Source organism: Enhydra lutris, unplaced genomic scaffold, assembly GCF_002288905.1.
Source record: "Enhydra lutris kenyoni isolate GAN:26980312 unplaced genomic scaffold, ASM228890v2 scaffoldscaffold18, whole genome shotgun sequence".
In the NCBI taxonomy this organism is placed as follows: domain Eukaryota; kingdom Metazoa; phylum Chordata; class Mammalia; order Carnivora; family Mustelidae; genus Enhydra; species Enhydra lutris.
The window spans coordinates 34,846,516-34,861,321 of NW_019154102.1; the positions used below are offsets into that span (position 1 = coordinate 34,846,516).

General features: G+C 39.0%; 1 protein-coding gene across 3 annotated transcripts in view; it reads left to right on the forward strand.

Annotated features, from left to right (window-relative positions):
• The window catches only part of LOC111148095 (required for meiotic nuclear division 5 homolog A), a 60,641-nt gene that overhangs the window by 37,622 nt on the left and 8,213 nt on the right, over positions 1-14,806 (forward strand). For all 3 annotated transcript variants that reach the window (XM_022504498.1, XM_022504496.1, XM_022504497.1), the window contains exons 3-4: positions 550-684; positions 2,213-2,313. In XM_022504498.1, coding sequence (XP_022360206.1) covers positions 550-684; positions 2,213-2,313 — 236 coding nt within the window. The remainder of the gene's footprint in view (positions 1-549; positions 685-2,212; positions 2,314-14,806) is intronic.

Below are 14,806 nucleotides of genomic sequence, written 5' to 3' on the forward strand. Positions count from 1 at the left end.
CTAGTTAGAGAACCCAGGATTCAAACCCAGGTAGATTGGACTCAGAGCCTGCTCTCTTAATTACCTGGCCATTCTCCCACCCCCATCCTCTACCTTGGCATGACAGTTGTTGGGCTGTGCCTTGATTATTTAATCTATGTTGGACATAGTGGTTTTCTCTCTTTTCCAGTTAGACAATGCTGCATTGAATATGTTTTTATAGGTAGCACTGTACACCTGAAAATATTACTGTATTGTGTAGAAACCAGTTTATTCACAGAAATCATTCAATGTATGTATTTTCCCAAAATACCCTCTGAAAATGTACTCCTTTACTCTTCTAACAATGATCAGTCAATGAGAGTGACAAGTTTTAGAAAAGAGCAGTGGAAAAACAACTTCTTTCATAGGCTGCAGATGATTTGAATTGGGTCCTTACTGGGGATATTTGAGTGAAACGAAGGGCACTCTTTCTGTTAGGTGGGGTGAAAATCATATGAAGTGATATATCCTAGTCAACTCATGAATCATTTTTTTTTCTTTTCTTTTCTTTTTTTTTTTTTTTTTCAGAATTTTGATTCTGACATTAGCAGTGTGGGAATAGATGGCTGCTGGCAGGCAGACAGTCAGAGGCTTCTCAATGAGGTGATGGTGGAGCACTTCTTTCGACAAGGAATGCTGGATGTAGCTGAAGAGCTCTGCCAGGTAACTGTGTGCCGGCGTGTGAGGAGATGAAACAGAAACGACGGGGCTCCTTGAAGTCTTTGAATCTTCTTCTGGCTGTAGATAGATTTTTAATATTTTAAGTATCCTGACCTCATTTTACTAGGAGGTCTTTTTTTTTTTTTTTAATTGGTGAAAATGACAATCCTAAAACTTCTTATTTGAATTGTTTTTTCCTTATTCCTGCCCTATCCACATTGATCCCAGCCCATCAACCAAGGGGTCAAAAGTAATACTACTCTCTCCATTTCCTCTTTTAAATAGGGAGAATAGGATAGCAGAGAAGAAAAGAATCTGGCCCAACTTGTAGCATTTTGTGTATCAAATGAGTTTTAAGCTAAAACTTACTTCAGGTGAGCAGCTTTTGTCTTTTATTGCTAGTAGACATGAGCTTAGGGATCTCAGAATAGTTTACCAGGATCACCTAGTCATAATGGGGGCAGCTGCCGTGTATTGAGTCCACAAGCCAACCCCTGCCTTTATTCCTCACCACAATCCTGTGAGGTAGAAGTTGCTAGAAATTGCTTCCATTCTGTAGATAAGGAAGCTGAGGTCTGGAGAAGTGGCTTTGCCCAAGACCATACGTGTTCCTTAGTGAAGGAACTAGGATTCAGTCCAAAATTGACATCCTCAGACTCTGTTCTAAGCCACCATGAACTATTGTGTTTTCCATTTAGAAGAATGAAGGACTATAAAGATAAAATAGTTTAAACCCAGTCTGTAAACCAAACCTTTAAGCCTTTTCTATTTTATTTTATTTTTTTAAATATTTTATTTTTATGTAATCTCCATATAGCCAGTGTGGGTCTCAAACTCACAACCCCAAGATCAAGAGTTGAATGCTCTACCAACTGAGCCAGCCAGGCACACCTTCTATTTTAAACAATTCAGAAAAACGATAACTCAGGTCTTTCTCTGTACCTTACAGGAATTTTGTATGTTTCCTTGTAAATTTCCTGAAGGGAGTTATGTCACTTAGGATTAAGTTTATTTATAAGTAACAAAGACCCAAAATACCAGTGACTTAAAAAAAAAAAAAAAAAAGTTTGTTTCTCTTGCAAAGAAATAAGTGGTGGTGAGCCATTCACAGCATATATAGTAGCTATGCTGCAGGAGGCTTTCAGGGCCCTAGCTTCCTTGTAGCTCTGCTGTTCCTTAGGTGTCCACTGTCCTTATGATCCAGGACAGCAGCCAGAAATCTAGCTGCACCTTTTGGTATTCCAGAAAGGGGCTAAGAGTACATGTTTATGTTTCACTGGCCAGAATTTACTCTCACAAAGTCATACCCAGCTTTATTCCATACGGTTACGTACTTGACTTTGTATGGAATACATAGGGATTCTACTGCTATTGGAAAGAATGATGGTAGGGCTCACTCATTAGTCTGTACCATAGAAATACATGTTAAATTATTTTTAATGGCTAACCCATAGTTTGTAATTTAGAATATGTTTTTACCATATCTCTCTACCTTATTACTGCTAACAAAAGTTCATTCTATTTTTTTCAGGAATCTGGTCTTTCTGTAGACCCAAGTCAGAAAGAACCATTTGTGGAGTTAAATCGAATATTAGAAGCATTAAAAGTCAGAGTTCTGAGACCTGCTCTGGAGTAAGTTCTGTGTTTGTTTTCTTTTGAGTATTTGGAGAGAACTCTCTATAAGAAAATGTAATTAGAAAACACATTTGAGATTTTGAGATACACACATATACATGCGTATGTACATACGTACGTACATCTATACCGCTCACTTTCAGAGACTTCAGAGAAAAGCAAGGGAGAAATATTTTCTTCCTTTTAACTAAGTAAGAATGGAGGATGTACAAATAGGAGAAAATGGTTTGAGCTTTCTTTGCTTATCAGTTGATCTGAGTTCCCAAGAGAGGAAAGAGGTTTCCTATATCCAAGCTTATTCTACTACTTTAGACTAGCATTATAACGGGAAGTACTATCGTTCAGGTGGTCTGAGTTTGATATTTGAACTTCCGTACTTTGTGGGGTTCTATGCTAGCATTTTAAAAAAACAACTTAATTGGTTATTGGAACTAAATGATATGCATGAAGACCACAAATATTGTTATGAAGGAGTTTTGTGCTAATTGTCACTGTAAAATGTAATGGTGCATTATGAACTTGCTATTGTTATGAATTATCTTGAATTACTGAGTAAACTGTGGTACCCTAGAGCAGGATCGGCAGAGTTTTTTGTAAAGGGCCAGAGTAAATATTTTGGGTTTTGTGAGCCACATAGGAGCTCTGCTGCATATTCTTCTTTGATTTATTTTGTAGCCCTTTAAAAATGTAAAAAAAACAAAACAACAACAAAACCCAAAAAACCCATGTTGGCCATCTGTTGTATAAAATGGGCAGCAAGCCATATTTGGATCTTGGCCATAATTTGCCGACCCCTGTCCTAGAATTTTTTAATGTGAGGATTATCAGGTTTTAAAGAAGAAAGAAAAGCTCATAAAATAAAGGAAAGAAACTGGGTGATAGGAACAGTGATACTGGTGTGAGGTTCTAGCGATAAAATTCTGGTATTTTAAAATTAGAAGTATTTGAGATCATTGTTTTCAGGAAAAAAAATAGTTGGGAAGATTCTTGTTGATTTTTATAAAATGCACCAATTTTTTACCGATTTAATTCTTCGTAGCTTAGTTTCTTTCTGATCATTTATCAGTTCTTAAAAAGCTTTCAAAGTTCTGAAACTAGCTCAGATGAACATGTAGAGATAGATTCCTGTGTAAGTTTATAAATGATAAATTCCTGTATAAATTATAAAGATGAGACAAGTAGGTACTGTAGCTTTAAAAGATGTCAAATACGTGGATGGAACTAGAGGGTACTATGCTAAACGAAATAAGTCAATCAGAGAAAGACAGTTACCATATGATCTCTCTGATAAGAGGAATTTGAGAGGTAAGGTGGGGGGTCGTGGGGGGAAGGGAGGGAAAAAAATGAAACAAGATGGGACTGGAGAGGGAGACAAACCGTAAGAGACTCTTAATCTCAGGAAACAAACTGAGGGTTGCTGGGGGTAGGGAGGTAGGGATAGGGTGGCTGGGTTATGGACATTGGGGAGGGTATGTGCTATGGTGAGTGCGGTGAAATGTGTAAACCTGGCGATTCACAGACCTGTACCCCTGGGGCTAATAATACATTATATATTAATTAAAAAAAAAAAACCCTCAAATAGTACCACTGTGTAAGGCGCACATTACCTTTACAGTTGTTTTATTTTATTTTATTTTATTTTATTAGCAGATGTTAGATTTTGACATACTTGGGGGATTAAATTCTGCCAAGTACCACTGATAACTCTTAAACAGAATATGGCAACCACTCTTCTATCTACTTTCATATTTCACCTATACGATTAAACATCTATAGAGAAGAGTAAGGGATCCTAAACAGAGAAATGTATGGGTTTCCCAGTAGTTTGTAGTGATTTGGAAATATATTTGAGCTGTTCAAGGTAATAGTCATTTATCCACAATTTCTCAGGCTCATCAAACTTTTATTGAGTACTTATTGTTTGCCAGAGACTGTGCTGAGCATTTAGACCACCTCAGCTCTCAAAGTACTCGAGGCTTTTTCCTTTTGGAATGAAGAAAATTTATAACACCTTTTCACTTTGTGCTTTTTCTGTAAGATCTGTTTCCTACTGATAACTTTATCTTATATATCATTTTTGTATGAATGTTTTCTGTTATTTGGAGCCTCAAGCAGTGCCTCTCAGGCAAAAGGAGGGCTCATTCTGTCTACTTGGTATTAACAGTGGAAACTCCTGCAAAGTAAAAATTTTTTTCAAAACTTCATTCTTTCGGGAATATTGGCATATTAAATAGTGTCAGCATGGGGAATGTAGTGGCAGTTATAGTCAACTCTTCTTGAGTGCTTATTATGTACTTAGCATTGTTCTCAGCATTTTACGTGTATTAACTTACTAAATCCTCATTATAACCCTATGAAATAAGTACTCATTTTACAGAGGAGGGATCGAGGCCTGGAAGTGCTTTGTGGAAGAAAAGGATATGGAATCAAAAGGTTACATGAAAAATGCTTCACATGATGTCCCCTGAATGTTCTTCTCCAAGAGACTTTAGCACATTCCAGGGGTCATCAGCAATCCTAAAGAAACTCATTTAACTTGGCCAAACTCTTGATTCCCATGTGTATTTGACCAAAGAATCCTTATTCTTGTCCCCATCCCCCCAAAAACACTAAAACCCACAAAATTGGAGTTCTACAGAACCAACGTTTTGAAATGATAGCTTAATAGAAATGTCTCTTACAGCAACTCAGACTTTTCCAGTTCTTGCCCTTTACTGGTAGATACAAAGCAGGTATTTCCTCAATATCCTTAATGTGCAAGGTATAGAGAATTCACTTCATTCAGCTTGTAGCAAAAGTTGAAAAATATGGGACATCAGTTTGGAGAATTCTGGGTCAGATACAAGGCAGAGAGTATCTTTTGTTTGGCACCTTCTGCTGACACATGCTGGGAGGCAGGTTCTGGAACCCTCAGGAGGGGCTGCAGCAGTTCCATAAGGCAGGCTAGGCCGTTAAGGTTTTAAGGAGGCAGGGGCCAACTATAGAAATTAGTATAGATAGAGGCCATGGAGGAACTTTGGAGAGCATTAACTATCATTTACAAGTAGTAGACAGTGGAAAGAAGGCAGAAAAGAATGGTGTTAAGGCAGAGAGAAGTGGCAGAACAGCTAATTATATACACAGATCTAGTTAGGACACAGCCTACTCTTTTGTTCCTGCCCCTTATATTTCTGAGTTTGTGTACAGATTTTTCTTCTCATCCAGATTGCATTATCTATTTTTTCAGTTCTTCTTGGCACCTAGCATGGTACATACTTAGATAGCTTATTCCATATTTCAGTAAATGGTGGGATAGTTTGAAGAAGAACTTGGAACAGACATGACCCCATCCTTCATGGGTAGATAGAACTGTAAAACCAAAAGTAACTAGCTCAATGAGAGAATAATGGTAAATTAATACAAAGAGATGGAGAAATATTAGAAGAGTAGAAACTGTCCTTGTAGACATGTGCCAGTTACTGACATTTTGAAAGTGCTCTCTATCTTCAGGAGAAGCCAGTTGGTTGCCTTCCTAAAGGTGTTTCAAAGAGTAGTATTATCTTGGTGGATTTGCCATAGCCTAGGATCTGGCTTGCAGACTTGGAAACGTGGTTTTTCAACACTGAGAAGCAGGCCCAGGGGCCTCCTAGCACTCCTGTTTGGAAAGCCTTGGTAGAATGCTCTGAGGGAATAGAAGATGACTGAATGGTTATGAGAAAGAGAGAGAGTGACGTTAAAATAATTTTTAAGAGGAGATAGAGATAATCTTGTTAGTTTAGGCCACAGAAGGATTTTAGATTAGACAGGCCATGAACGGTATCAGGCAGGCTATTGAAAAATGAGAGGACTCCCATCTCCAAGCCTAGTGATTGGTGGGGGGGGTGGGGCGAGGGGGCTAGAAATAAAAACCACAGAGGGATGTGGCATGAGCTTGCCATTGTACTGTGGTCTCTTTGTGATGTGAATGTTGGATCTTAGGAGAAGAGAATGCTTGCCAGACTTAAAGAAATTGTAGTATCAGCGAAGAAAACACAGTTTATACATGTAGAAAGATTTTAGAAAATGAAGATGAAGGGAGCAAGCTGTGGTACCTGATCAGAGAGCCTTGACTATCACTGGAAATGAGGGTGACAGTGATTAAGCAGTTTCTGCTATCTGTTTTCAGTTTTGGCTTCCAGTAGGTGGGCAGTCTTGCTGACTCAGGCATTTTTTTTTTTTTAAAGATTTTATTTATTTATTTGACAGAGAAAGAGAGAGCTCACAAGTAGGCAGAGAGGCAGACAGAGAGAGAGGAGGAAGCAGACTCCCTGCTGAGCAGAGAGCCCGATGCGGGGCTCGATCCCAGGACCCTGGGATCACGACCTGAGCCAAAGGCAGAGGCTTTAACCCACTGAGCCACCCAGGTGCCCCTCAGGCATTTTTTTAATAGCCACATAGAACCACAGAAGAAGAAGACTCCAATAGATACACCATTGGAGAAAAGTAATCAAAGTTTTGAACAAGTTGGATTATTTCCCAGAGTCTAAGTTTTTGTTTTTGTTCATTTTGTTTTGTTTTGCTGAGGGTGGTTGTTAATTCTGAAAAGGCAGAAGAGTTAAGTTGAGGCATACATTTTTAACTCGCTGTGCCCATTCACTAAGTGTGGTAGAGAAGGAGCTCCTGTATTAAAAAGAAGCTGATTAAAAATGGAGAGAGGTATCCAGTGGAAAGGATACAGAAGAAAGCTCAGTGGACTATAAAGGCCAAAAGGGAAGAAATACATAGTATAATAACATCATTTTCTGTTATCTATTTTGTGTTTATTGCTAGCAAAAGTTTATGTGCAGTTCTAACATAATAGATATTCTTCAGGAGGAGTAGGGTTTATCCTGACCAAGGACTTGGAGCATATTGAAAATGAGTGGGTGAACCATAACTGTAGAGGAATTGGGAATCTTCTTAAAAAGAAGGGCAAAATTGGGGCTGCCTGGGTGGCTCAGTGGGTTAAGCCTCTGCCTTCAGCTCAGGTCATGATCTCAGGGTCCTGGGATCGAGTCCCACAAGGCTCTCTGCTAGGCAGGGAGCCTGCTTCCTCCTCTCTCTCTCTCTCTCTTTCTACTTGTGATCTCTCTCTGTCAAATAAATGAAATCTAAAAAAAAAAAAAAAAAAAGAAGGGCAAAATGAAACCAACTGTCCCTGAGGTTAAGTGTTTAAAAGAATAAGGAGCTGAAGTAGGCCAGGAATGGGAACCAAAAGGAAAAAGTCTGGAGTTTGTTTGTAAAATGCTGATCTCTTATTTAGGTTGATTTAGGTTGTAAAACCTTTTGGGTTTGTGGTAGGAAATTGGCAGTAAATAAAGCATGTCATATTTAAGTACTTTTTTGCAAAAAGGTTTATTTATTTTATTTTAGAGTGTGAGTTGGGGGAGTGGGAGAGAGAATCCCAAGACAACTCTGCACCCAGTGCAGAGCCTGACTCAGGGCTTGATCCCACAATCCTGAGATCGTGACCTGAGCCGATATCAAGAGTCAGATACTTAACTGACTGAGCCCATAGGTGCCCCATATTTAAGTACTTTTTATTAAAAAAAAAAAAAAAACAAAAAACACTAATGTGTAGACCTGCGCTGTCCAGTATGGCGGCCCCTTGCCTCATGCAGCTGTTAGAGACTCTTACTGGATGCTGCACTACTGAGAGGCTCAGGTTAGAAATGCGTGTGTGTTGTTTTCTTAAGTAGACCCAAAGGTGTAATACTATAGTTTGTGTTGTTTTTAAAATAGCATGTAAGAAGAACAGAGATTCACACCAGTTCTGAGGTGAGTAAAATGTTTGTAGTTCCAGTGATGGACTCAACCCGTATCTGAGAAACTGCCATTTGAAAATATCTCCGAAATGAAATGTTAGCCATTCTTTTTTGGTCTCTAAAGCAAACTTACAGGATTCTAACTCTTTTGGCTGAACTTTGATTTTTGTCATTTTTGCCGTTCTCTGAATTTTTTAAGCACTTGACTTGGTCACCAGTAACATTTAGCTAAGTCCACATCTTTGGAGTAAAGAAACATCATTCATTTCCTGGAATTCCCTGCCCCCCCCCCACGAATATGCCCCTAAAGGAGACCAGAAAAAAGAATATATTTGTGAGCCTTTAAAAATGCAGTGAAAGGTTGTAGTCGAGTATCTGTGGGCATTGACAAGAGGTATTTTTATTTCATTATTACCAGAAATAGACACCGACCCAGATTGGCAAAATTATGAGAGGAGAGGGGTAAACAGATGAGACTGTCAGCTAGGTTCCTGCGGGACAATAGCTAACTGTGGAGGTGGGATCTTGTTTTAATTATTTTTGGAATAACATGGGAATTCTAAATATGGAGCTAACAATATGCCAAGTCTTTTCAGAGGCCTGGCAGTTAAGATAATTAATGCTTAATGCTTTGTGGGATAATTGTGTGGATGTGGGTTGCTTCTAACTTAGTCACCGAAGTCAGTAGTAGTGTTTTGAGGTCATTTTATGGAAGAGGCACAAAAGATCTCTTTATTAGAGAATGCAGTGAACAGAGATAATTGTGACATTAGTGACCTTCCTACAGTGTTTCTTTAAACAAGAAATAGTTCTAAAGTTGATGGTGCTCTCATTGGACACATTGGAGATTTGGGAGCAGAATTTAAAAAAAAAACTGATATTATAATTCATTCGAATGTTTAGTTAACTTGTTGGTTGTGGTATCATGCTAGTTGTTTTCTTTTAAAAATTAAAAATTGGAAGTTTTCTTCTGGAAATGCCATTATCCAGAATACAACACTTTATTCCTTAATATTTTCACTAGTTTTTTATGTGTCTTGGTCATGTGTCTTCTGTTGCTTTATAGACAGCGGGTTAAGTTTTGGGGGCCAGTTACATTTCATGCTTTCCTAGTTTCCTGTGCTTGTACTATCTGGATTTGGTTAGTACCAGTTTAATTAAGCCTGTGACTGTCTTCTACCCTTTATTCCTGCTCAGCGAATCAGATACCCAAATATTCAGTGTGAACTTCTAGCTACAAAAACTTGACAAATTTTGGGACACCTGGATGGCTCCATTGGTTAGGCATCTGCCTTCAGGTCAGGTCCTGAAGCTCCTGAGCAAGGAGCCTGCTTCTCCCTCTGCCTGCCAATCCCCCTGCTTGTGCTCTCTCCCTCCCTCTCTGTCAAATAAATAAATAAAACTTGACAATTTTTTGAAGAGGATTAAATGATACATGCATATCATTGTATTCCCACACAGTTGGTCCTATAAAAATCAAAAGAGCCCTGAATATTACATGCAAGTGCCCAAATAATTCTTGTATTTTAAGTATAAATTTCTTATTAAAAACAATGACTTTGAAGAACCATTAGAGTTCATCCCTTCAGTAAATACAAATTAAGAAGCTTATTGAGTATCTGTTTGTGCTTGTCCCTGTGCTCAGTGCTTTAAACTAGCACCCTCATTTGATGCCCACAACCCTTTTGAGGTCCCCCCATTTTACAGTAAGGAAACAGATTTTAGAGAATTGAGTAACAGATTGCCCAAATTCATACTGCAGAGCTGAGACTGAAGTCCATGCATAGTTGATTCTGCTAACCTGTACTCTTTATTAGTATTCCCCCTTCAAAGGAAGGGGGTGTGCCAAGATGAGCAAGCCTGAGTTCCTGCCATATAGAAAACCAGAAGCTGTCCTACCAAGTAAATTGTGAGATGAGCTGTGTGAGAAGTTCAGATAAAGGACAGCTAGAGTTCTGTGGATGGAGAGATTATTTAGGAATGTTTTAAAAATGTGGTAATTGAGCCTGGGCTTTGAAATTTTCAACTCTATTCTCAGCTGCTCACTTTCTGTCTGATTTTGCTTTTGTAAAAATTAACCAGCACTTACACTGGGAGGTAGAATCATGGCTTCTAATGTCATAAAGCAAACAGGTCTTCTATCTAGACTTGCTTTAATTCACCTGGACACGTCACTCCGTGGTTATGAAAGTTGCTAGATCACGTTATCTGTATGTGTTGTGTGTGTTTTTCTTGGCCAGCGCCTCTATCTCCGTTCTATTCTCAGCATGGCTATTTTCCTCCTCTAATACTTCACACCACATGACAAACGCCTCTAGATCATCCTGTTGGCCAACCATTGCTTTCTCCTTCGACACCCACCCTTTTGTTGCATAACTTCCCCTCCTGGCGTAAACCTCTTGGTTTTCCATCCGAGCTCTATTCCTCTGAGAAAGAAAAGTGGAGGGACAGGGATCTTGGTGAGAAAAGAAAACTAATCTGGTTTTCTTTCTGATTCTTTAAGAGTGGTGCCATGGACACATGGACTTGCTCAGTTCCTCAGTCATTGCATCTCTCTCCGTTGTGCTGCTCTGGGCCTTCCTGGTGTCTAGAGAGTAACCTTCTCCCTGTGAAATGTTCTTTCTCCCCCTCTGTCTTCTCTCTTGAGCTTATAGATTTTTGTCTCTGTATAGTTTCAGTATGCCTGGATTTCATTTACCACATTTGAGGTAAATAATACCAGTTCCCCCCCACAAAAAGGTTCAGATTTCAGTTACCACAGTATATTAACTGTAAGTAATTGCATAAACTACGAAGTGTCCTCCCAGCTTTGGGGTCCACGGATCACTGCCTAAATAACAGATGTGCATCACGCTCTCAGCCAACCACATCACTTTTTTCCAGGTCTGTCCATGATTGGTCACTGAGCACCTGTTACCCTTAGACAACAAGTGTGTAGTTGTCTTGCCTGCTCATCTCCTAGAGGTGAACCCACAATATATTATAGAAATGGATAGTTGAAAGAGGAGGTTGGTCAACAAAGATGAATTGCTAGAAATGAAATTGAATGTGATTAGAAAGATTTGGAAAATGACAGTGGCCGGGTGAAACTAGGATGAGACGTAGGCCCACATGAAGTTATGATATAAGCCATATTGAAAAAGCCCAATGAATATAAAAACCAAGGTAGAGGCACTCTGACATTTTTTAATGTAAATTGCACAAGGAACAGAAAGCTGCCTGTGATTTAAACAGAACATTTACTACTAGTTTGGATTGAAGATTATTTAAGAAAAAAAAAAAAAAAAAAAGCCTCCATCAGTTTGGCTAACATTCAGATTGTGTTGAAGTTAGTTGCCTCCTTGAAAGAAAACAGTGATTACAAGGGGAGTGAAGAACTTTACTGCCAGAGATGGTTCATCATTTCAGAATTCATCACGAATTGACTAATGTTTAGCTCCCTGGGGAGGCTGCTAGTGTGAATAAAAATGCTGCTGTGAAATTTGTACCCAGATTCCAAAGATCAGTTAAGGCGGGTGTTATGATTGTCAAGGAAGGCAGCCATCAAGAACTGAAAGAACAAAAGATACAGGATTGTGAAGTGATCAGGAAGGATATAAGGGATAGATGAACTTGCTTATAGGCGACAATTATTTTTTTTTTAATTATTTATTTGACAGAGATCACAAGTAGGTGGAGAGGCAGGCTGAGAGAGAGAGGAGGAAGCAGGCTCCCCGCTGAGCAGAGAGCTCGATGCAGGCCTTGATCCCAGGACCCTGAGATCATGACCTGAGCCAAAGGCAGAGGCTTAACCCATTGAGCCACCCAGGCGCCCCAAGAGTGTGACTTTAAAATCCATGTTTACCTGGCCAGTTGGCTGTGGCCAATGAATTGGGGTCAGGAAAATACAGTTGTGGGTACCTGGGGGTACAGTCTTGGAGTATGAGGGAGAGGTGCCATAACACCAGGTTTTCTCTTAGTCTTACTTACATGTGCTTACATGTTTGGGGGGCAGAGATCCTTAGTTTAGAAGATGACACTTTTCCAGAAAGGGAGAAGCTTAGAAATCGTTAATCTAATCCCTTGCTTTGTGAGATTTAGGCTTAGTGTAATATTCAGAAGTTAAATGAAGATAATACATTGTTTAAGGATAGAAAGTCAAGAAATATGATTTAAGAAACACATGGTAACTTATATTCTTGAATTTGGATTTTGCAGTCTCCCCATACTCCTCCAACTCCTTTTTGTGATGAGAAATATCTGTTTACTTTCCTAAAATTCTCATGGTGGGGGTGGAGGTCAGGAACTAGCCGTGTTAGTTTTTTCCGATTATTTTGTAGCCTTGTTTATAGCTAAATTTGAAGGTGGGTAAAAATAAGTGATGAATTAGGAACTGCATTGTCTAAGTAAATGCCTCTGCAAGTTAAAGGGATTACATATAGTTAGAGTTTGCAGAGCTGAAATTCATAATTCTTGGCTTGAATTACTTTTGGGAAATGTAATTTGCAATTACTCAGTAAGCTCTGATGAAAAAAGGAGGAACTTTTGTTTACTTTTGCATTTACTTAAAAATCATTACCTTCTTAATTATAAAAGTAATATATGTTCGTTGTAGAAAATTTAGAAAACATCGGTCAGCATAGACTGTATGTTAAATCACTGTCCTCTGGACGGCTGTTAGCTATTACTCAGCAGTGTGCCCTCCCGTTGTTTCTAGCCTCCTGGTGCTGCTCTGATAGTTGGTGCCCTGTTGGGTTGTCGTAGTCCATGCCATAGCAGTTGGTAAATAATGTGTGCAATCCAACTTCTCTGGAGTCATTACTGTTAAAAATTCTGGCAACTTGAAGTTAATTTTTTCTGTATATCTTAACTTTCCCCCCTGTAATATCATATCCTGAAAATCTGTCTAGGAAAGGTGAAATAGATTTTCTTCCTCTGTGAATTGCCCACTTAAGGACTTTGCCCTTTCTTTGCTGGCTTTCACTGTTCATTAAAATTTGTAGTTACTCTATAAGCTCCCTTCTTTTGCTCTATCTTACACATGTATTTCATATCAAAAACAGAAAAAAGAAAAAGCTTGCTGCCTCTCCTTACTTGTTAGTAGGAAAACATACTCATGCTTTTATGAATGAGAGGGAGCAGGATGAACTTTTGGTAAGTAACCTGGTTTAAATGTACTTCTTGCTCCAAGTGTCTGTTGATAGATGAATGGATAAAGATGTGGTATATATTCATAATGGAATATTATTCAGCCATAAAAAGAATGAATGAAATCTTGCCATGTGTGACGACATGGATGGAGCTAGAGGGTATAATGCTTTAAGTAAGTCAGAGAAACACAAATATCATGTGTTTTCACTCATGGAATTTAAGAATACAGGCAGAGGAGAAAGAAACAAACCAAAAACAGACTCTTAACTATAGAGAGAGAGCTGATGGTTACCATAGGGGGGTGGGTGGGGGGTGGGTGAACTAAGTGATGGGGATTGAGGAGGGCTCTTGTCAAGATGAGCACCAGGTGATGTGGGATTGCTGAATCATTACATTGTACACATGAAACTAATATAACACTGTATGTTAACTGTACTGGAATTAAATTAAAAATAAATAAATAAACGTACTCCTTGGAACCGGAAGTCAAGAAGTTGCCTGACAAACTAGCACAGTACTTTTGGTACTGATGGTTGGTGTTGGGCATTCCTGAAAGATTGCTGCCAAAAGTACCTTGTTGGTGTCAGCAAGATTTACCCCAGAGTTGGTGTTCCAGCTTGACTGTGTTTGTGTTAGTGCCAGGCAACGATTCAAGGCTTACTTACATTTAAATAAATATTTCCAAAGTCCAGGTGATGAATATTTTTAACAATCACTTTTTTAGGTCGGAAAAGCTTCATGATTGGACTCTAAGATGTGGATACATCCACAAGTTGATCAGAATATTCATGTTGCATGTGCAACCCTTAGGGTAGGATCCTGTAAAAATACAGCTCTGTGAGGTCCAATCCCAGCCGGCTGATCCATTATGCATAACCTGAGACATTTTACTTTCGTCATTTGTAGAAAGCTACTCCAGGTTTATATTCATACCAAGACGGGTTCCAATGGTCCTTGGTGAAATGGGTTAGGTAGGGACTGCTTGTCCAACTAAAGGTCAGATTAAAGGAGAATATGATAATAAGAGCTTCTACATCTTAGTATGTTTACAGAAATAAAGTAATGCTTCCTTACCACTTGGTTACAAAGTTGATTTTAACAGCTGGCCTGGGGTACATTTCTGCTCTAGCACCCACCTGGAGTGGTAGTCCCAGCTCAAGATTGGTTATCCCAGCTGTTTGTACTATAGAGGCCCGAGTTCCTATACTTTAGATCATTCAGAATGGAACATTGTTCTTTCCCTCATTAGCACTGTTGGTACAAATCATTTTGGCACATATATATGTAGTTTTATGTGCCTGAAAGCAAAAATCTGGGCTGAAAGCACCTTGAGGCAAATACCAGTGTTTGCTGTTTTTAATCTCAAAGTGTAGCACAAAATGTTGCACCCAACAAAAGTCTAAAAATAGATGGTTCCCATTCAGAGTCTTGTGATCCATTTATAACTATGCCAAGTTTAACAGGAAAAGAGTAGTGGATATGGGCAATTGAGTAGTAGTGAATCTCATGGCTAACACCTGCTTCAAAGTGTGCCCTTGTATGGTGCCAGAAATACCATGTGACTCATCAGAGTCAGTTTTGTCTTCGTGTAAAACCTT